Here is a 24,729-nt window from a genome sequence, read left to right on the forward strand (position 1 = left end):
AGCAAATGTTGAAGGTACTGGTGAGGTGAACCTGACTTGTAAACAAAAATGTGAACTTTTTTGTCTTGTCAATCCTTTTTGCATGGAAGATTGTATGAAGGGTTGTCATGATGGTTCTATTTCTACTAAAAAAGTTGATCCAAATGTATTGAAAACAAATTAGAAAAAATATATGTTATCTCCAAATGTAATCAAGATTTGTGCTTTTAATGAAATAATAAACTTATGACAACTACATCTACTTATTTTCATCTTTCTTTCCCGTCTATTTGTCAGCTTTAATAATAAGGAAGAGTTAGCTCATGATTTGTGCTTTAATTTTTATATGACGTGAATTTAATTAATCGGAATTTTAAAAATGATATCTGAGTAAAAAAAAAAACATGCATTTTATTATTAATTCTAAGATCTGATTAGAATGAGGTGATTGAATTAATTTAGAGATTCTATAAGGGAGATTGTTATTTGTTTGTGATAATTGAATTGGAAAATATTGCAACAATATGGTGTATGTTAAATTCATGTTCTCTCTTTGTTAAACTAGAAATTTATGTATACATTTCTTAAAATTGATTTAATATTGACTATTGGCGTTCATACTTTAAAATATACGTGATGCACTTGATTGGATGTTAAGCTATTTATCAAGAAAAATAGGGATCAATTCTACCAAATACATCATTTTTCTCCTTTCTCTAGTGGCACGTTTATGTTCTGGAAATTTTAGATTTGTCTCCACATAATCCGTGCTTATGAAAATGCAAGACAAGAAGGGTTGGAAAATTAATTTTGCATTGTGTTATTTCTTTCTATTATTTTATTTATTAAATATTTAGTGTATAAACATATAAGTAAGAAAAACTCAATTAGTAACAATATAACTAGCCTAAGTAGGTGTTTGGACATGTGATTTTATATGACGATACGAAATCATGAGATGAAATCAGCGTTTGGGCATGTGATTTCAGGCTGATTTCATCTCATGATTTCATATTCCAAATTCTCCAAAAAGCATAATTTGGGAATTTTAAATCATGATTTGGGATTTTCGAATATAAAAATTGACCCACAAATTTATATTTTGTTAAAACAACCTTACATTTATATCTCATAGCAATTTATTTCATATGTAAATAAAATTTATAATTCATATCATTACTTTTTAAACCATTGATATCTCATATAACGATTATTCTCACCATCATTGAATTTATTATTATTTCATATAAATTGTAATTTTTTTCAAATTAATTTTATGAAAAATACATCTTTAAAATTAGTCAAATTTGATTTTGTTTAACTCTAAAAAATGAAACGGTGACAAGTAGAAAGTAACAGAAGGAGTATTAACTTGGCACACCCTTGAAAGAGCAATAAATAAAAATTAGAATGATAATTTTACCATATTAACCTTTGATTATATTAAACTCAATGTTTTAAAAAATAACTATAGTTAATAATTTAAATTGGAGAAGAAAAAGTGGACCGAAGAAGTACCATAGTCAAACAAATACAACTGCAGAGTGTACTATATTTATTTATTTATTTATTTTGGTGTGAGGTTTATTAATAACTTATACCACTTAGCTCATATATATATATATTACCTTACCAATATTTAGAAATGACAGTTGTTGGGACGAACACAACATTAAAAAATTGTATCGAAAGCTGTCCAAATTGAACACAGCACTAATTGATTGTACGAACAGCAATTTAATTCGTACGGTACAAGTGGGCTCCATTTCATTATTAATTGAGCCTTATGGTCTTTTCTTATAAGCACGCGTATCATATTAGCTATCTCTACAATTTTATTTTCCACTTTGCTACTTTGGCTGCCATTTCTCATGTTGATTATTTTTTCTCAGCAATTTTACTTTGCTCTTCGTTGCTTTCACGCTGATAATTTTGCTAAATTTCTTACGGCTGATTTGAGAAGAGTTTTAGCCACTTTGGAAGCCTTCAAGACCCAAGAGCAACCACATCAATTGCAATTATGTTTGGTGTGAATAGTTATAATATTCTTATCTACTACTCCAATTGGGTGCAACTTTGAGCTCTGCTTTCCTCCTGTTTGATTTGCATTTTCTTTTAGCATTGTAGATAGATTTGCTTTTTATCTCTCTCTGTTTCGTTGTAGACGTAAACATATTCTGATTTGTCACATATATTGTATCCTCACATATTTGATATTTAGAGCTTTTATATGTCTTTGCTTTCATTTGCCTCATCAATAGTTGTCCAAAGAAATTGATCTTTAGTGAAGTCAAAAAACATATTCACTATCTTTTGTCTAAAATTAAAATTAATTGGGTATTTCAACTAATAGACTCTCCATAGAGTAAGCAACTTGATAGACTTTTGTTTTGTCATATTCTACTGATTGTTTATGGTTAATGTATGTTCTTTTCAGTTAGAGGAAACCTTTTAGTAAAATATGATTAATCTAATCTTTCATTTGGTATGTTATGCACTCGACATGAATTGACATTTGAATTTTGTTGAAGTCAAGTTACGGTCTAAAAGTAGACAGTTGAACCAATGATAAAACTCTTATATGCTATATTTACCCAAAGATGAACAAAGAGTAGTGTAAAACTCTAAAGCCAACAGGAGAAGAGGACTGCACAAATTTTGGAAAATGAGAATTTTTTTTTTATTGAATATGTTGTTGAAAGATATCAAAACCACTTTTTCGAATAAATGAACAAAAAAAGTTAACATTGGATATTAATTTTCAAGAGTAATACAACTTGCAGATGAAGAATTGTACAATGAAACTCATAAATCAAGATTTGTACCATGCATATTTATTTATTTTTTGGTAAAAAATAATGCATATTTATTTGGTATAGCTTGTCAATTTTTTATCATCTAATATTTTAATTATTCTATTTTTTGCATATTTTCTGTTTTTATTCCTCAACCTCTATGAAAAAATTTTCTGTAGCTTATAACGATTCTATTGTATGACTACATATTATCTGTTTTTATTCCTCAACCTCTATATTAAATTTTTGGAGTCTTTTTTGAAAATTACGAGACAGCTGATAGCTTTTTAATTGTTGGAAAGGTTGAACGGGATGCGTCAGTTCATAGGCTTAGTTCATTAGTTGAAGAAATTATTGTTCACCTGCTAGACATAAGTTATTCACAATTATTTGTGTAAAACTCCTTCACGTCAGTTTGAGTCTCAAGTGTTCAACTTTGTGTGCTTTTTGAACTTTTACTTTGTGTTACAAGGTTTCTCAAATATGTAATTATATATTTTGGTGTTTAAAGTTTACTTCAAAACATTGCAGGCTTGATTTTTCACAAGAGAATTCAATTATGTCATCCTCAAAAGTTCTTGATCACATGAACGTAACTACAAATGACATTTTCTTTTAAAGATGTCTTTACTTTCTCAACTTATAGTCAGGATACTTGGGATATCTTTAATTTGTATATGTTGCTACGATTCAATCAATAGAAAAATTGTAACACTCTTTATGACCAATTTTATCCAAGTTGGATAAAATTAAGAATTAATTACAGAAATTCCACCTTTTAGTTAACTTATTACCATTATTCCCTATAAGTTTTACAAATCTCCAAAATTTCTCATTTTTGCGCATCAAATTAGTGTATCTCGCGCATCAAATTAGTGTATCATGTATAAAATGTACCTCGCGCATCATATTAGTGTATCATGTATAAAATGTACATTAGATTAGTGTATCATGTATAAAATGTAATGTATCTTACTTAACGATTAATGTATCTCGCGCATCAGATTAATGTATCAGCGCTTATATTATTGTATTCGTTTTTTAAATTTTTTTTGAGAGATTTCTTTAATTATAAACTTATAAGGGACAAATAGTAATTTTAACTTAAAAGCATGTGATTTCTGTCATTTTCCCTAAAATTAATCAATCAAATTAGTCATGTTGGGCCCATTAGAGTTAAATAGGGTTGTTATTATTTTGTGTAAATTTCATATATGACATATATTATAGTACTATTTTCAAGCTATAGCAGTAGATTTAAACTTTCAAGCTATAGCTTTAAAAATTTCAGGTCATAACAAATTTACAAAAAAAAGAAATGTTTTTATTAATTGGAAAAAACTTTTTAAAAAAATGAAAATTAAAAAAAAAACGGAATTAGAAATAATAAAGAAAAAAACTGAAAAAATGGAAATAGATGTATTAATTAAATTTGAATTGATTGATGATAATTTTTAATTAGCATAAATTTAGGAGATTCAAACTAATTAGGAATATTTTTTTTCCTTAATTCACTCTAATATGTTAAAATTAATTAAAAAGTCTTATTTTATCCATTTTCAAAAAATGTAAATTGTCTAGGATGAAAAAAATGTAAAACAAAAATGTAATTGAGGTTGTTACAAAATACAATTATCACTATTTTACATTGGCATAATCGTTTATACAAGGTATTTATACATGTTGGATACCAACTTCATTTATTTTTTATTTTTTTATTTTTTTGTGTTAGAATATGAATTTGGATGCCAAAGGTGTACATTTTGGATACCAATTATAAGTCAGAGTTAGTTCATGAACTCTAAATTAGTAGTATGATTTCTTTCTAGTTAATAAGACATTGTAAAATCATAAACTCTAAATGTTGAATCCAATTTGTATGCATTTTGTATATAACTATTATCCCGAGAATTATTATAATCAATGTGTAATTTATCTTTAGAATGGTGTATCCATTTGGAATGTAGTCTGTATATAACTAGTATCCTGCGATTACAATAGTCAACCCTTTTGATTTGCCGGACTCACCATTTTCTTTGCTTCATTTTTTTTCTCCTTTTGATCCTTCGACTGAGAGGAACCACACTTTGCAGGAATTTCAACATTCTTCGTGTGTAGATCTCATCCCACCATTAAATCATATAAATGTGGAAGTTCTACAGATTTTCTTTTTGAATGAAGAAGACGAACGTTGAAGATGGTGAGAGAGAAAAAGTTAGTTCTCTGTAAAAGAGAAACGTGGGGGTGGGGGTGTGGGATTTACGTGTGGGTAAAAGAGGAAGGTGGGAGTTGTTGTGTGAAATCTGAAAAAAAATCCCTAAAATGGTGGAAGAGATAATGACAATTGATTCTCTAATATTAATGTTATTCCTAAAATGGTGGAAGAGATAATGACAAATGATTCTCTAATATTAATGTTATTTCTCTTACTTATTAATTATAATGTAATTATAAAAATAATAACTAATGAATTAAATTATAAATTAAAACTAATCTGTTAATATTTGTAATTAAACTGTTATAAGTAGTAATATAAAAAAAGTACATCTAAAGGCTGTAATATTAAGCCTTAAATAGATATATGAGGTGATTTTTCCTATTATTTTTGAGTTGGCACGAAAGAACAAAAAAAATTTATAATTGAGGAACAACCACTTTTTCATCAAGTCAATCCTTAATGAGGCACTTCTAAAATTCACAATGATACCATAGGTCGTTTTGTTGGGAACTAGTTATCTCAAAATTAATTATCCTGGTATAAGTTATCCTAGGATAACTTATCCCACTATATATATAAAATAATTTATCTCATCACTATGGTATAAATGGTAAGATAAGTTATCTCAAACATGTCAACCAAACAAGACACTAAAATTTTATCTCAGATCCATTTATTCTTATCCCTCGCATGACATTAAAAAAAATAGTAATTAATTTGTTTTTTGTGTCTGATAAATGTAGTTTTCCTTTCTATAACTGCAGATTGTACTATATAATATATTTATTTATCTTGGTGTAAGTTGCAACTGTAATCAATTTTTTACTGATTACGAGGTTTATTAATTGTAACTTGATCAAAATGTATTGAAACTGAAATTTTTGGCTATAAAATAGTGATACTTTGCTTTCATCTAGCATATCCCAAAATAGAAGTTCAATTCAAAAAATTGTAACTCAAAAATGAATTTCACAAAGATGTTAGTAGCATTATTTTTCATCGTGATTTTTATAGCAAATGTGAAAGGTACTGGTGAGGTGAAAATGTCCTGTGAAAAAAAGTGTAGACTTTTATGTTTTGTCAATCCTTTTTGCATGGAAGAATGTATGAAGGATTGTCATCATGATTCTATTTCTACTGAGAAAGTTCAACTCAATGTTGCTCCTAATGTATTGAAAACAAATAAGGAAAAATATGTGTTATCTTGAATCTTGATGACTCCAAATGTAATTAAGATTTATGTTTTTAAAATGAAATAATATGTTTATGACAACTTCATCTTTTTGTTTTCAGCTTTCTTTTCTGCCTATTTGTCAGCTTTAACAATAAGGAGAAATTAGTTAACCTAGATATAAAAGTTCATGATTTATGTTCTAATTTTTATGTGATGTGAATTTTTTTAATTAATTGGAATTTTAAAAAGGATATCAAACATTGAGTGGAGAAAAAACGTATATCTTATTTCTAATTCTAATCTGACTAGAATAAGGTGAGTGACTTAATTTTGTGATATACATATATCAGGTAAGATAAGTTCTATTTAATTTGGAAATTCTATAAAGGAGATCATGTTTGTTTGTGATCTTGTCTAATTGAATTGGAGAAATTATCTAACCTTTGGAAAAATTCTTTCGACCAAAATGGTAAAATAATATGTTTCACACTATGTTATTTTTATCTTTTTGAACATTTTTACTCTTTTAACTTAAATATCTTTAATTTAAAAAATGAAAAAAAAGATCAGTTTATTTTAAAATAAAAAGGATATTATAGACTTTTTGAATTTCTGATTAAATTTTCTGGTCATTTAGCATTATCACTTTTTCTCCCTTTCTTTCCTTTTCTTGCGCTGCGTGATAAACTTCTTTTTGTTTCCTGCGTAAAATCGTAAACTGCATTGCTGTTGTTCGCAGCAGCACCAAAACTTTAACTTTCTTATTTTTTTATTTTTTATTTTATATCTTTCATATTTATTTATTCTTCTTTTTGGGCTTGGCCCTTTTATTTTATTTTATTTTACTTTCATCCCCATTATTATTAGCAATAAAAATAACTCTTTATTTTAAAATTATTTTCCCATTACACCGGGAAGCAAAACTGCATCGATTTCGAAGTGAATACAGTAGTCACTTTGGTAGTTGCGACTTAAGTCCTTATCGATTTAATAAGGGTTGATTTTTTCGTACTCTCATTTTTAATTTATTTGATTTTATTCGGAGCTAGAGAATCAAACTAACTAATATTTGATATAAATTTAAATGTGGAATTCTTAAATTATTTTGAAATATTTTTTATGTATTTAGAAGCTATATAAAAAATACTACATATAAATCACAATAGTTAACAATTCAAAATATTTAGAAAGTATTTCAAAAAATTATGTTCAAAGAAAATATCTTTTAAATGTCTAAGTAGTAACTGAGACTAACAAATCAAAATAATAAAGTAATAATATTATCTCAAAAAATAATTTCTTGATTTCATTTTTTTGTCAAAAAAAGAAAAAGTGATTTTGAAGATAATATATTAGGTAATAATTAATAATCGATAGCATGTAAATTTCTCCTTCTATAAACATTTAAAATTTGAGTTTCCAAAAAATAAAAATAAAAATTCATCTTCAATTTATTTTTAGTTTACCTATATGATATTCAGAACATATTAGATAATTTATTTTGAATTTGCTTGCTATGATGGACTCACTAAAAAAAAGGTAAAACATTCCTATTAAAATACTTTTTGCATTTTCAAAATTTAAATCTAAAACGTCTCTAATTAAGAGTAATAGATTTTTAATATGTTAAGTAATTAATTGGTAGACCGATAGCAAGTTAACTTCTCAAAAAAATATAATGAAAATTTCCTCTTCAATTTCTTTAGTCTAACCATTTGATATTAAAAACGTATAAGAATAATTAATTTGAATTTGCTTGTTATGAATGGATTAAAAAAAAAGTAGTAAAGTGTTTCTAATAAAAATATTTTATATTTTCAAAATTTAAATCTAAAACGTCTTTAATTAAAATTGGATAGAATTTCAACATTTCTCTCCAATAATTAAATTTGGTAAAGACAGAAGAAAAATTGAATCGTGGCCTTCGAAAAGATTTGATACCCTTTGTATCATTCAAGTAAGTTAGAAACATGCCACTCTCTTTCCAACTATTAATTTTTTGTCTCTTAGTAAATATAAGGCTAGAAGCATGCATCTTTCTGTTGATATGTATGTTTCATGTTAGTAGCATTTTAAAATTTTAAATTTCTTCATTGACTTATTTAATTCATGTTGCGGATATATATTATGGAAGTATTTTATATATGTGTTTTTTTCCTGATAGGTTGATTTCACGATAAAATGTTGATAATGTGACATAGGACTTTGCATCTAGTCATATTAAAATCGAGAATAAAGAAAGACCTTAAAAAATAATATTATAATTGAAGTCTTTCTTTTTTAAAAAAATAAAAAATAAAATAATCAAGTACCTAAAAAAAGTCTGATCTTGAGTTTTTGTGATTTGCTTTAATTCAATTTTTATTCACAAAGAAATTAAAAATCAACATAAGTTTGGGGTTTTATAGACTTAATATAATAAACCAAATCAAATATCTACGATTTTATCAATTTTGGTTTGTCAATTTTATTTATTTATTTTTCGTTTGTGTGTTGAAGGGTTTTGTTTTTGAGTTTGGAGATATTGAGTCCATAAAAAATTATTAGTTATAGTTAACATAAATAGTTAAACGAAAAAGAATAAGGAGTTAGATAGATAGAGAATAGGACATGGGAAAGAAACGAATCTCGGAGGGGGTGAGAGTGTTCATTCTCCAAAAAAACATTACTATTGTATATATTATTGATAACACTGTCAACAAGTCTAACCAACTCAAATATAACACTATACAATTCATCAAGTAGTTAAATTACCATTTCACTACATTACTACTGTCTTGTTCCTAATTACATGTCTACTTTTGAATTGACACACCAATTAAGAAAATAATAATTAACATAGTGAATTTACTATTTTACCTCTATTAATTATAAAGTGGATGAATTAAAAATTCAAAATTTTCAAGAAGTTATATGTTTTCCAAAGTTAATTAATTGAGGGTATAATAGGTAAAAAAAATTATCCTTTCTTGATTAGTTAAAATGGAGAAGTAAAAAAAAATTGAACAAATAATTAGGGTCAAAGAGAGTAATTAATTACTATCTATAGAGAGAGATTAAGAAATTTATTATTAGTAGTCTAATATATGTTGTACTTATATAATTATCTTTTATCTATCACTAGAAATGCTTATCATCAGTTTAATTTAATTTTAAATATTATCAAACTGATTTACCAATTTATAAATATACTCAAACGATAACCGAACTACTAAAATTTTGATTAACTGATTAACATGATCATTATTTAATTACCAATTTAGCTGATAATGAGGTGTAGTTTGGTAGAGTGTTTTAGCAAAAATAATGCATGCATTAATTATATGTATTAGTAGTCCCTTGTTTGGTGCATTTTTTTCATGCTATCTATATCTAATGCTTGCATTAGTTATACACTTTATTGTGTATTGAGAAGTGTATTACTAATACCATGGATATCTAGGTATTAGTAATGCAAAGGATTTGATACATGCATTAATATGGTTAAAGACCAATTACCCCTCAAAAGTACTTTTACATCTTATCCACCATAATTGTGAAGGATACTTTTGTAAATAAATGTATTTTTACAATGCATACTATTTTTAATACACCAAACCAAACAATGCATAAGAAATAATCTATGCATAACTAATACAAGTATAACTAGTACATGCATTACTAATACACTTGGGTATTATTTTTATAAATGTATGATTTGAGTAGTTCAATAATAATATAGTAATAATAAGTAGGCATTTGGATATGAATTTAAAATCATTGATTTAGATAGATGTTAATTTGAAATTGAAATTTTGTTTAGACGCATAATTTAGATTTCAAAAGTTATACCTTTTCTTATAAGCATAACCTTGATAAATTGTGAAAACTACCAAAATTTCTTAGCTCTTATATAATTTTACCGAGCGCAATAATAAATTACATCTTTATATAATTTTTTGTGATTACAAAATGTTATAGCATAAACTACTTTTTTTTAAAAAAAATAATCAATCCAAACCCCTTTAAATTGCATAGCTAAATGACCCCTAAAGTTGATGAATGGTCATATTTGTCTCTTACTATAATGTGTTTTGGACCCCACCATTCAACTATATTAACAAGACGACAGACAAATCTCAATCGCGTGCATTCTCAAAGTACAGACACTACTTGTGGATTACAATCACTATTTAAACTTTGTGTGGAACACAATTTCCTCAACAGACTCCCTTTCATTTTTTTTTGTTTTTCACAGGGGAAAGGGCAAGGCCTCCTAGCATTGGGTGTAATTACATTTTTGACCTTCCAAACTCCAAAATCATCAACAACTCAATGGCCGTCTCTAGTTACGCTAGGGCATTGCCGTCATTCGAATGTCGTTCGGAACCTGATTTCTCCGGCAGCCTTCCACATCCTAAAGCCGGCGTTCGATTCTCCGGCAAGTATAACTCCGGGAGTAACCGATCTCAGGTTTATGGTCTGTCTTCTCTGATTTTCAGGTTTCCTCCTAATTTCGTGAGGCAGCTAAGCATTAAGGCTAGGAGGAATTGCAGCAATATCGGCGTGGCTCAAGTTGTGGCGGCTTCCTGGTCTAACAACCAAGCCGGTCCTGAGTTCACTCCGGCGGCTAATGCTGTCGATTCTTCCGCTTCCGCTGCTGTTACTTCGATTGGTATCACCGCAGGTGACGAGGAGGTGGCGGTTGTGGAAAATGCGGATTGTAATGATCAAAATGTACAAATTAAGGGTTCGACAGGTGTTAAATATGCTTCATTTTTGAATTCAGATGGAAGCGTTGCTATTCATGCCGGTACGATTCTTAGATCCTTAAGCTTTGTGTTGTGATTTCTCTTATTATGTCTGATTAACGTTTATGTTGTATTTCATAATCGGACGGTTCATCATCGATGCGATCTGATGAATATATTTCTATTTTGTGAAGCTAGGATTTCAACTTTATCGGTTCTGAATTTTATAAGGACTTTAAGTGATAAGTAACTGGTTTCTAAATTTAACATAGTATTTTAATCGATAATAACTGGTTTCTAAATTTAACATAGTATTTTAATCGATAATAACTGGTTTCTAAATTTAACATAGTATTTTAATCGATAATAACTGGTTTCTAAATTTAATATGTGTATACATTTAATGAATTTATCAACACAGATACACTATTTGAGCAAAATCTATCGGGCCTGCATGCAGGCTACTAGCCCTACCCCTGTTTATAATGGTCTAAATCGATATAGAGAGGATGGGATATAGAGATATATATAGCAGTTCGGGATTGAGGTGTAGTTGATTAATTCAATGGTTTAAAACCCATAGTTTGCTTGACAATCGTGGAAGAGATGCATGCATGAAATACGTTTTGGGCCGTATTATTGTCCGTTGATGTCTAGAGTGTCAAAGACATATCACACTGAAGGCTTAAGCTGAGGACAACAGTCCTGTAACACTTCAAGCTAAAATTGGATAAATACTCAAAAAGTATTCAACTATATCTATCAGTTTGTCTGAATTAGTCCACATCTCTCAGTTCAATTGAGGCTCAAAGCACTCTCAGCCAGATTTCAAGATATTAAGTTTAAAATGCCGTCTCAGCTGAAATATATTGGTGTCTTGACTCAAATTGGAGCTTGGATGATCTCTTCATATTTTCCTAATCTCATTCTTTCCGTGAGTGTTTATGTTGGAGGGAAGGGAAGAAGAAGACGGGTTACAGACATCAATGACTAAGCTCTCAACCAAATAGGAGGAAATGTGGGGTTTCTGTGTATTCCATCTGACCTTTTCCTTTTGCCCTAATTTTTTTTGGAACCCAAACCCAAGTAAAAGATGGTGGGTTGGCGTGGAAAATGAAAGAAACATTTCTTTCATTTTCCATTCCAATCCACCATTTCTGAATTGGAATTGGATATCAACACTGTTGATGCTTTCTTTCTTTTCCTCTTCTGAAAAACCACAACAAAATGGTAAAACGAAAAGGAAATGTTGTTCCTTGAATATTGTCACCTGAACGCATGAGGGTTCTTGGGTTGCCTATAACAAAAGAAATCTTTTCATCATAGATGTACTTTTATGGGCATTCTCTAGTTTGAATAAAGATTATTTCAATATATCTCTTGAGGATGGGGGTAATATTTGTGCTTTCAGATCGGCTGTATGAATCAAGAAAAAACTTACGTTTGTTTTTCTGCAGGTGAAAGGTTGGGACGCGGTATTGTTACTGATGCCATAACTACCCCAGTGGTTAACACATCTGCTTACTTCTTCAACAAAACTTCTGACCTTATTGATTTTAAGGTATTTACTGTTGTAGTTGATCCTTGAGTTGCTTACAGTGTGAATCAAAAATACAATCGCTCTCTAGTTCCAATGGAAAATTCCTGACCTGATAGGGGAAGTCATGACGACCCTAGCCGCTTTCTTGGTCAATTGTCAGTTTTCGTTAGATATTATACTGGTGTACCATCAAATTGGTAGAGAGAATGTTAAGTACATCGTTGGTGAATTTGTTTATGATCAATTTCACCTTATATATTTTGGCAGGAGAAAAGACGTGCAAGTTTTGAATATGGCCGCTATGGGAACCCCACTACTGTTGTTTTGGAGGAGAAAATTAGGTTAGCGTTATCTTTGGTTAATTAGTTTGTTTTCATTTTCTATTTCCGTCTTTTGCTTTTATTTTCTCTAGTTGTCTTATGTTGGTACTTAAGGGGCAATTATTTTAGTAATGAGGTATTTGTATCTCTAACAGTGCACTTGAAGGTGCTGAATCAACCTTGATAGTGGCATCTGGAATGTGTGCCAGTACTGTAATGTTCCTGGCCTTGGTTCCTGCTGGTGGGCATATTGTTACTACCACAGACTGCTACAGGAAGACACGTGTTTTTATTGAGACAATACTGCCTAAAATGGGAATTACGGTACTTTCGCTAATCCAAATGTTTAAGATACTTGGCATTCTATTTGTGAAGTCCAGAAATATTACAAGATTTGAGTAAAGCTGTTGTTTTTATTTTGGTAATGAGACAAATATTATAAATTCAGTTCAGTAACACTCTCCAAAAACTGTTGGCTACTAATATTATTGAACCATAACGTTTCTCTTTTGTTGAATTAGTCTAAGAGAAAAAAATGCTGATGTGTTTCATTACCACCAGGCCACAGTCATTGATCCAGCAGATATGGGAGCTTTGGAGTTAGCATTAAATCAGAAGAAAGTCAGTATGCAAACACATTGTTGTGTATCACTTAACTATGCTGAACTATAGAGTTGTGGAAGATAATTCCAATGACTGGCACCTTGTTCAATGCAGGTGGATCTTTTCTTTACCGAGTCTCCAACAAATCCATTCCTGAGATGTGTTGACATTGAGCTGGTTTCAAAGCTTTGCCGTGAAAAAGGAGCCTTGGTTTGCATAGATGGGACGTTTGCAACTCCTCTTAACCAGAAGGCCCTTGCTCTAGGGGCTGACCTTATTGTGCACTCCGCTACAAAATTCCTTGGTGGGCACAATGATGTAAGTGGCATTAGCTGGCGTTTTAACAATTAATCAACTATGCTGCCACTAAGAAACATCAAACTGACTGCTATGCTGCGCTACATACAGGTTCTTGCAGGTTGCATTAGTGGTCCTGAAAAATTAGTTTCAGTAATCCGAAACTTGCATCATATCCTTGGTGGTGCTCTCAATCCTGTGAGTTTTCTTAATTGAAGTACTGATTGACTTAAATCCCTGACTTTTTATGCTGCATATGTGTGTGTAAATTTTGGTGAAGGTAGAATTGCTTTTGGCGGGTTGACTGAGCATATTTTCATGGCGGGTCAATTTGGGCAGAGCCCAAGTCAGCCCATCTAAAAACTGGGTACTTTGGACTTAGTATGTTGCCCAAATTGACCCATAAAAGAACTTGTCAAAATATTTATAATCTTTTTTGTTTGTTTGATATGTCTGAGATAGCCATATTAAAGAAAAAAGGTTATTAATAAATTATAAGAAAGTGATTTAAGAAATTAAAACTCGGTTAGAGTTGGGCGTGTTAAGCTGTGACCCATTATCTCTAAGCCCATCTTGACCCAACTCAACTAACCCGCCCATTTATTCACTCAACCCATTTTAACTATCCCAATTTCAGCACAACCCCCAGTTGACATCCCTAGTCACGTTGGTATGCTTACTTTAGCTTAAACGTTCACTAGGAGTCTTTTATTCTTGTTAGGGGTTTGTATCCCGGGAGAAAATATAAAGAACTTTTAGTGTTAGAGAACCTAATTTTTTTAATATTGACCAGAGGTCTAGGGTAATTACGGTGTAGTTGTTGATGTTGTATGATGTGTAACTCACATTTTAAGCTTGTATTTTATAGAAGTCTGATTCAATTTTCCCATCTACCAGAATGCTGCATATCTTATCATCCGAGGCATGAAGACGCTGCATCTTCGTGTACAGCAACAAAATTCAACTGCATTGAGGATGGCCGAAATTTTAGAGGCTCATCCCAAGGTACTCTAGGCTTCAATAGCTTTGTTAGTCATGATTTGAAATTCACATTTTACTAGAGCACAATTACCTTATTCATATTCATGATATTTCATGTATATGAGAAAAGTAAGAATGTTCAACTTGATGTTGGTTAGAGTAAATACCAATCTTATGAGCATAACATTGACATAATGATCTAGTTCTAGGTTATAAAAGCTGGTTTAATCTTTAAAGTAGGTGAAAATAATTAAAACGCTGAAAGCAATTCAAGAAGAAGATGCACCATTATTAGTTTCAAAAAAGTAGAAGAAGATGCACCATCATTATGGATGAACTTTGTTAAGCCAGATAAACTGAACGATCTTTACTTTCACTCCTTTGTACCTGTAAATTCTGCTGTTAACATCACAAAGCTGTACTTTTTGGGTGATTCTGTTTTTTCTTTCCTTCATCGATTAACAAAGATTATTCTTACGTCCATGGTTGCTACTTTGGGATGCTTCCTAGTCGTCCTCTACTACAACATGCACACTCACTAAGACAAATAGGTCGGAAACAAGTAAACATTAGAGAAACATTCATAAGTGTTGATTAGTATCCTCTTAACTCTATAAAAAAAATTCTATGTTACTTGTACAGTTACACTCCCTGTACAATCCACCTTAAGTCAGGTAGCTACTTCATCCTAATAATGCATGATTGACTCATTACTGAACATAAAAATTACTATGATACCACACTTCTAGCTTATCTATGAGCAGTTGCATTAAAGTTCAGAGGTCTTGTTTTTCCTGCGTGTAATTAGAATTTCTGCTAGTCCTGCAAGTGCTGTCATATCTGAGTAAAATGAGTTGCAGGTGAAACACGTCTATTATCCAGGCTTGCCGAGTCATCCGGAATATCATCTTGCAAAGAAACAAATGACTGGCTTTGGTGGTGTGGTCAGTTTTGAGGTCTGTATTTTACTATGATCTTTTGTTAACCAAGAATCCCTGTCATTTCTCTCTATTTTCAGTATATTTAAAGGTTATATATTTTTTTATTATAAGGTTGATGGAGACCTCCTAACTACTGCAAAATTTGTGGATGCTCTGAGGATTCCCTATATTGCTCCATCGTTTGGAGGTTGTGAGAGCATTGTGGACCAACCAGCAATAATGTCTTATTGGTATGTCAATATTCTATTTCATGGTTACTTATATCAATAAAGTATATTCTATTCTGGGGTGAAAATCTGGAAACTATAGCTTTTCTATCAACTATTAATTAACATATCGAGTGTTGCATCAAGTCATGTTTTACATTATGTCATGCAATTATCTTCTATATCTAAAAGCATCTGAACTAGTAATGAAAACTTGTGGATAACATGCTTGGTTTTTCCCGTAAAACAGGGATCTTAGCCAATCTGATAGAGCAAAGTATGGTATCTTGGATAACTTGGTTCGGTTTAGCTTTGGAGTGGAAGACTTTGAAGATGTGAAAGCTGATGTTCTTCAGGCTTTGGATTCCATATAGGCTGTTTCACCTGCAACAATTTTTTTTCACGTGGTTCCATCCTGATTTGGTTGTTCGTACTTATGTTATTGCCGACTTCCATCGCGTAGCCAATTGTTTGAATGTAATGAAAGGATCATCAAGTAGATGATTCAATCCCTTAAATTATTTGGATATTCTCATGTCGTTTTCCTTAACCTTTTAATTTCTTCAAGGATGAACATTCTCATGTCGTTTAAAGAATGCATTTTAAAGAAAAATGGCAAGGGGAGAAAATGAATTTGTGTTTACTGTGTGGGAGACTCCTTAATAGTTACTAGTAGATTAGAAATATTCAGTCGCACTAAGTATTGAATATGAGTTGAGAAATCAAAAAAAAATCCTGATGTTCTCAACGCACAATTTTGAATAATGTTACATACGTATAGGTTGCCATTCAAAAATTACTATCATTGATTGACCTCAAAGTCGAGTTGTATGACAACAATAATTTCTAAAATATGTGTTGTATTGTTGTTCCTGCGTCTCTTGGGGGACAGAATGGCTAAGCTGACATGACACTCAACTACAAGTTGTAATCGAATATTCTTTCAAAAGCCATGGTATTCTGCGCAATTGGATCGCTAGGAATTTCACATGTAAAAGTTAAAATTCATTATTTTATTTGTGACTTTTACTCACATTTTCTGTTGTAACATTATTGGACATTAGTTAGAACAAATAAGCTCGGCCCAATGATTTCGTAATTCTTTTACAAATTTAATTTTAGTTTTATATTTATTTACGAGATATATTTATTTATATATATATATATAATAATTTTCTTCTACAAAAACAAATTTAATTTTAGTTTTATATTTATTTACGAGATATATTTATTTATATATATAAAATAATTTTCTTCTACTCAATTTGTAGAACGATAAAGAGATCATTTTTATCCTTAGAAGTATTTATGATAACTTAAATTCTTTGTTAAAAACTTATAATTTGAGTTCCTTGGTTGGTGGGTGAGGGAATGCATATCCTGAACTCAAAATGCTAATTGGTGTGAGAATCTTACATTTTGTAAAATTTTGTCCCATCTGTTATTGGATTTCTAAACTCCAAAAAGCAAAATTTTGTTTAAAATCAGTGTGTTTATTCGAATTTGTTTAAAATCGAGCGATTGGTGATATGAAATTCGGGAAAGAATTCGGCATCCATTTGGAAGAAACCCTACCTGAATGGAGGGACAAATACTTGTGTTACAAGCCTTTGAAGAAGCTTATCAAGCACATCCCTTCTTCCACCGGCGATAATCCACCTCCGCTACCGCCGCTGCCGCCCGCGACAGCGGCCGCGACCGAGCTGCAGGATTGGTTTATCAGAATTCTCAATGAGGAACTCGACAAGTTCAACGATTTCTACGTGGATAAAGAGGAAGACTTCATTATCCGTTTCCAGGTTTCGTTTTTTTTTTAAAAAAATAAAAATAAAAATCTACGCTATTGTCTGTTTGTAATTCTGAAATTGAATTGCTGGTAAATTTTTGTTTACAGATTCCCGTTAAAAAATTCAATTTTTGTTTTGGTGTGAAGAGACTGCGTGATTGTTACGCTTGATTAGTTTGATTAATTTAACTTGAACAGAATTTTACAGTTGATAAGCTCAGCTTTCAATTTCCTTTATTTCAATCAATTGGTTAATTACACCTTAATTCTGGATTAGTTGTGGTCAACTGCATGAATCCGTTATATCCATTGCGCTTTGTTTAAGTCCTAAAAACCGAAATTTCATCAAAGTTTTTACTTATGATTTCCATAAATTGGATCAAGTTGTTAGCTTTAGATGGATCTGGGAATGTGAAGGTTTTAAGGAATTTGTTTCTGGTGTTTATTTGTTGTATTATTCGTAGCTTATTGTCGTAAAGAGGGATAAATGTACTGTCACTTCTGTGAGCGGCAATTAGTACGTGGGTGAGATAAAGGATGGAGGAATTGAAGAATAGATATTTTTAGATGTTCAAGAGTACAAGGATTTGGTAAAGTGACAAAGTCTCTCTTTTGGATAGATATGCTGCTGTGGTATGTGATATGTGATATTTGATGAAGTGTAAGTGGAGAAGGAAATCATTATATGAATCACAACAAAGGCCAAAAAATGCAAATGCAACTATGATGAACTTAAGAGCAATGCCAATAAATAATGGTCCCTTGTGGTCTTTAGATGGACGGTTCAAGTGATTGAGAGGAGATATATATACACCACATACCCCAAAAATAGAAGCAAATATTTGGGTGCTGGTGGAGGGAAATGGTATGACAGGAGCTTCCTGGAGAATATTCTTAGTAAAGCTGGGGATATAAAAGTATCTTAATGGCATATTCCCCCTACTGCCTTTATAATTTGTTGAGCTGATTTGACCAAGGAAATGCCAAACACTAAATATCAGAATATCTTTGGCTTTCTCATATAACACTAACACCCGACTGAGCATATTACAACAACATACCTAGTGTAATCCCACAAGTCAGGTCTAGGAAGGGTAAAGCGTATGCAAACCTTACTCCCCATGCTCGGCTCAAGGAAAAGCATCTCAAAGTAGTTCGAAAAAGAAATAATGGAAGTAAAGAAATTATGGAGAAATAGTATAGAGAGCATGACAAAATATTCTGAAAAAGAACAATAACTTCAACAAAATAGTGCGATAATCGAAGACAAGAGACAACAAATAGTAACAGAAATCGAAGGACAAAAACTACAAGAGAAGTACTACTACTACTAGTATGGAAGGATAAATGAGACAACACTCTACTAACTTTCTACCATAATCCTTGTCCTCCACAACCTCCTATCTAAGGTTATGTCCTTCGTAAGCAGCAACTTGTCTAAGTAAATTCTCTAGAAAAATACTTGTACTCTTAAATGTTCACTCTTCCTTCAAGTCCAATGAAGAAAATTTTCTATTAGGCAACTCGGAGTTAGGGTGCTTGACTAAACTGTTAGATCAAGCCACCTATGATCCTCCACACAACATGGCAACCTAGGCTTGGGTTGCCTAAACAAGCTAAACAAGCAGGACACCTTGCGAGCTGATCATTTTACTAGTTTCTTTGAAGCTTTGTTGCATCATTATTATTCAGCGTGGAGACTAGTCGGGATTGTTTCTCTTCTTGTCCTGCTACTTTTGATGGAGGCTGCCCATCCAATAAATATCAAAATTTTCTTGATCAAGTGTTGATAACTATCTAATTAGTTCTTTACCTTATAAAAATAAAACTATCTGTCAAATTATTTTTAGGATATTTGACCACACTTATCGGCATTGTTGCTGATGTGGCCCCAAGTACTAGATTAAATAAGAAAGACACTCATATATTGAATACTATAAGAGAAATATTAAATATTGCTATAGTTTATTGACTTTTATATGACTTCGATAACGTGGAACTGGTATTGTCTGTGTTGTACAGCTTTCTTCTTGTCTAGTTCAGACACAAAGGTAATGGATACAATTATTTAAATAACACTTCCACTAATAAAATTCATGATATTTAACGCAATCAGAATATAAACATAAACCCAAATTCAAATTATTACTGTATGAAACACCTCATTTTTGTACTTACCATGTGAAATAATTAAATCTCACACCCACTAAAAAAACTAAACATTCAGTATAAACAATTGATTCTCTCTGTTAAATATCACTTTATTCTTTAGATTGCCTTATAGTCAATGCTTCCCAGTCTGTTGCATATATTATTACTCTAATTTAACTAAAAAGTGAAAAAAGTTCCATAATACTAACCTCTTGTACTTGCCCATATTACTTATATGGGGTGACTCACTTCACTTGTGCCGTTTCCAAAGCTGCTCTCGATCCTCAAAGCCCAGCATCGGAGTCAACCCCTCCCTTGGTCGGTTCATAAGGTGTACTAGTAGTTAGGGAATTGCATGCATAATGAATACTTCACTTGGTTAATCATAAACTGAGACTAAGTTTCTTTTGAAAATGATTGGATCCAATGATGACCTTGGTCTTTAACTTTTTCTTCATCTGGATCAGAATATGATACATTTCAGAACAAATGGGGTGGGTTCGTAACTCTTATATCTGGTACCTGTGTCCGTGTAGGGATTTGGGTGGAGCATGTCATCCGTCTTAGTCCAGGATTGGGATTGGTAGTTGGTGAAAGGAGTTATTATATGATATCTGGTGTCAGAAGTAACCAATGCCTTTAACATATATATAACACATTTAAGGTTCATTGCTACACTCCATAATATATAATTATGCAGGATTTCTTTGTCCCATCAGCCTTTACTGCATAAGGCATCATGAGTAAATTATAGCATAAAGACAGGAATATGGCTATCATTCTAGACAACTTTGTTGAGTATTGTTACTGAAAAGTGCAAACTAAAGTTGTCAAGTTTTAGTATGAAGCCCTTATAATTGCATATTCAATCTGCAACTGGCCTATTCAGGCCTGAATATACATTTAGGATAGAATTTTGATACAAACATTATGTAGTTTGCGATTGGAATGTGGAGTCAAGTAACTATCAAAATGTTTACTTTTTGGGTAATCCATAATGAAATGAGTTGTGGCAGTGGAAGGATTCCTGGAAAGCTGCGGGTGTGTTAATGGTGATGCAAGGACTGAAGAATTGTGGCAAAAATGATGGAGATGACTGGTGAATGTGAAATTAAGATTCTTTAAGAAGTAGTAAGGTGAGACGGGGGTGGCGGAGCTACAGTTCCGTTGGCCAACTAACAACAATCGTGGCTGGTGCACAGTGGAGACAACATGGTAAATGCTGTCTCTGGTATGGGGTTCTGTGATGCTTGAAGGTCTGCGATCGAGTGAGTTATTTGGTTGTAGAGGATGAAAATGTAATTTGTAGTGGGCCTGGTGGCCACTTCAAAAGTTGTGGAGGCAGACAGTGGAATAGGATGCATTTTTCAGTTTGGAACTTATGGGCGCATTTTCTGAATTTTGACTCATATTCCACTATGGGAGTTTAGAAGGGTACTGAAAATGGACTGTGTTATCTTTTTCCTTATCTTAATGGAGAGGTAGGCATTGGAAGGATGCAAGAATGAGTGTGTAAGATATCAAACGTGGAAACAAAATGAGAGTCATCATATTGCAGTATTATTGAATTTTTATTTCTCAAAGATATTTGTAATACATAGCGAGTCTCAAATTGCTATAGTGTGGATTTTGATTTTTTTACTCTACTTGTATAACAGGAACTGAAGGAAAGAATTGAACGTGTGAAGGAGAAGAGCGACGAAGATGGAGTTCTTGCAACAAACAATGAATTCAGTGAAGAAATGATGAATATCCGTAAAGACTTTGTTTCCATACACGGGGAGATGGTTCTTCTGAAAAATTATAGCTCATTAAATTTTGCAGGTATAGAATTTTTGTCTGTCAATTTTCACCTTGCACTTCTGAAATTTGTTACCCTTGATAGTTGTGTGTTTCCAGCATCATAGTGCTCTAAGGATTAGAGGAGAAATTTTACTGTGTTAAATACAATTATGACTAGTTATGAGAGTTGGCCTTGTTTGCCAGCTGAATTTTACATCATCCCTCTCTTCCCCTCTCTCTCTCTACATCCATCAGCTGCTGTTCCTCCTCAAAGCCTTCCCTCTTTCATACTCTACTTCTTCCACGTAGTCCTCCCAACACCATCCTTTTCCCAAGCTGCACGTGTCTTAGACTCTTACCCATTTTCTCCACTGTTATTGGTTCCTTATTCCCTATGTGACTCTTACAAGCAACTCATCAAACTACATAAACTGAGGTAAAGATGCAGCTAGAAGATAGAGAAACGGAATGCAACTCCAAAACAGTTTTGACTATTACAAATTTAATCCAAGTTTTGGGATGCTGTCTTTCTCATCACTTCACCCGACATTTTCATGCTGTTCGGAAAAGGGCCTAAAATACCCTTTAACTATTGAATTTGGTACAAAAATACCCTTCGTTAATAATTTGGCTCCAACATGTCCCAGACGTCAACGTATTGGCTCTAAACTACCCTTATTTTTAACGGTCCATTTCAAAAAAAAAATTAAGAAAATTCATTTATTATGTGGCACGTTCCTATTGGCTATTATCAAAATTAACCTAATTGATTAATCTCAAATCAGAACGCAGATCCACCCAATAACCCATATCCTTCCTGCCTAAAAGTCTCGTTAAATCAAGAAATTAGCTTTTATGATTTGATTACTTTCTATTGAAAATTTCAAAATTGAAGATAATTGAAGAAAAAGCTTCTCAAGAATTTAAAGATAATCAAAACATCGGTGTATTTGAAGCAAGAAAGAGTTCTATGTTCAGATGCATCAGATGGGTTTATTCATAATTTGCCACCACTAAATTTCTCAATTTCACACTCACTCTTCATGTAACTCCAATCCAAGTCCATGAAGATCACATGAAGAATGTTCAGAGAACAAGATCAAGAAGCTGACATCATTGATATTTCTTAGCTAAGGAAGGACCTTGAAGTTTAAGAATGGAGATCGAAGACAAAATCGAATGATAGACAGAACATAAGACCTGTTGCAAAGATAAAAATGTATGAACTTTGAGAGAAAAAAGTTCAAAAATTTCAGCCAAAGAATAAGACTGTCTGATGAAAATTTTACCCGTATATTTGTTAAAATTTAGACGCTAGATTTGGATTCGAAAAGTTACCCTTTTTGACCCAAATCTTATTGTTACATTTCAAGAAGCAGACTTGATTGTTAAAACTCAAGTACAGAGAAAAGCCAAGATTGAAGAGAAGATTTTTAAACCACTAAGAAAAATGAAGAAGATGAAGATAGGGAACCACATTTAGACGGAGGCAGATATGGGTTATGGTTAGATCCGGATTATGAATTGAGATTAATTAATTAGGTTAATTTTAATAATAGCCAATAGGAACACGCCACGTAATAAATGAATTTCTTAATTTTATTTTGAAGTGGACCCTTAAAAATAAGGGTGGGCATTTTGGAGCCAAAAGGTTAACGAAGGGTAATAGTTTAAGGGTATTTTAGGCCCTTTTCCGCATGCAGTTTAATGTTTAACACAATTCCTCCATCTCTGAGTTTTTGTTTTCCCCAATATCCTTTAACCATTTTCTGATGATGATTTTTTCTTCCTTCATTCTCTTCCTCTACTTCTAATATCTTCTACCAGTTCACTTTTTCTTTCCGATTTTATACATTAATTCTTCGAATTGATTACACGGAATGTGTAATCTCAAGAGCCTTGTAGTTGATACAACAAGATGGTGAAGTTTTGGGATGAGACGAAGATGAAAATAGAGGATAGGATAGGAAGCTGGGAGAAGAAAAGATGACGAGATGGTGTGGTGTGGGGATGGAAAGGGAGGGGTGTTGGAAGGAGAAAGAAAAGAAAGTAGGAATGCTTTGAGGGGACAACAGATGATGGGTATTAGAGAGAGGAATAGGGGTGATGTAAAATTATGGGAGCTACTAGCTCTACTCGGCAAACAAGGACAACTCTCACATAACTAGTCATACTTTAGTTTAACTTGAAAGTAAGATTTCTTGGTTTAGAGGTATAACTACCTCTGATTTATGCAAGGTCATGGTATAAGGCTTCTTGGTTTAGAGGTATAACTACCTCTGATTTATGCTAGGTCATGGTATCTTCTCTAACAATTTTTTGTTTCATTAGGACTTGTTAAGATCTTGAAGAAGTATGATAAACGAACTGGGGGATTGTTGCGTCTTCCTTTTACACAAGTTGCACTTCATCAGCCGATCTTTACTACGGAACCTCTGACGAGATTAGTCCATGAGTGTGAGGCTAATCTTGAGGTCTTATTTCCTTTGGAAGCAGAAGTTGTTGAATCAGCTGCCCCTGCAGATGAACAGATGGGAGCAACTTCTTCATATGCTTCCAATGTTCTCCCTGATACAACATTTCCACAGGGGGAAGAAAATGGGGATATATACCGAAGCACGCTAGCTGCAATAAGAGCCATTCAGGGACTAAAGAAAGCAAGCTCAACACATAACCCACTGTCATTTTCATCTATTTCTGGGAACCAAGATAATGATAGCCCAGGTGCTGTAACAGCAGAAGACTCCGATTCTGACTCATTGGTTGCCTCTCAGAATGGTGAAGAGATGAACCATGAAGTTTCCAGTTCACCAAAATAGAGTTGACCGATCTTGTTTTGTTTTGTTCTGTTCATTATGTATAGTGCTAAAACTGTGCACTTTCTGCGTTGTGTGCTATAGGTCTGAATAACTGCTTACCCAATCAATAATATAAAGGAATTAACTTTAAATGTTGTGGTAATCACAAAAGCTTGATGATCATCTATAAATGCCTATTTTTTGCAATTTCAGAGGGCAGTAAGGCACAATAATTTTAAGTAATGTGTTCTGCCTGTGAAGGAGGAGAGTGAAATTACTTAACCGATGCACATTCTAGTCATATTGAGCTGTTTATGGATCAGTCATAAGTATATATGATCATACCGAGTTAAGTATTTAGGTGTCCATGTATGCCCCAAGAATCTGACAGAATACAGTAATTGACCTGTCAATCAAGTTTGAGTGAA

General features: G+C 32.1%; 2 protein-coding genes across 2 annotated transcripts; both read left to right on the forward strand.

Moving 5' to 3' along the window:
• Nucleotides 1-10,373: 10,373 nt before the first annotated feature.
• Nucleotides 10,374-16,413, forward strand: LOC125847060 (cystathionine gamma-synthase 1, chloroplastic-like). The gene is made up of 11 exons (XM_049526763.1): nt 10,374-10,958; nt 12,354-12,457; nt 12,704-12,777; nt 12,912-13,080; nt 13,318-13,377; nt 13,474-13,677; nt 13,768-13,854; nt 14,554-14,661; nt 15,498-15,593; nt 15,690-15,808; nt 16,035-16,413. Exons 1-11 carry the CDS (start codon nt 10,481-10,483, stop codon nt 16,156-16,158), a joined length of 1,623 nt encoding a protein of 540 aa, XP_049382720.1. The 5' UTR covers nt 10,374-10,480; the 3' UTR covers nt 16,159-16,413.
• Nucleotides 16,414-17,128: 715 nt separating this feature from the next.
• Nucleotides 17,129-24,453, forward strand: LOC125847074 (SPX domain-containing protein 4-like). The gene is made up of 3 exons (XM_049526783.1): nt 17,129-17,583; nt 21,380-21,545; nt 23,835-24,453. The coding sequence occupies exons 1-3, from the start codon at nt 17,314-17,316 to the stop codon at nt 24,320-24,322; spliced, it is 924 nt and encodes a 307-aa protein (XP_049382740.1). The 5' UTR covers nt 17,129-17,313; the 3' UTR covers nt 24,323-24,453.
• Nucleotides 24,454-24,729: the final 276 nt, after the last annotated feature.

The sequence above is a fragment of the Solanum stenotomum genome, chromosome 12 (genome assembly GCF_019186545.1).
Source record: "Solanum stenotomum isolate F172 chromosome 12, ASM1918654v1, whole genome shotgun sequence".
Classification (NCBI taxonomy): domain Eukaryota; kingdom Viridiplantae; phylum Streptophyta; class Magnoliopsida; order Solanales; family Solanaceae; genus Solanum; species Solanum stenotomum.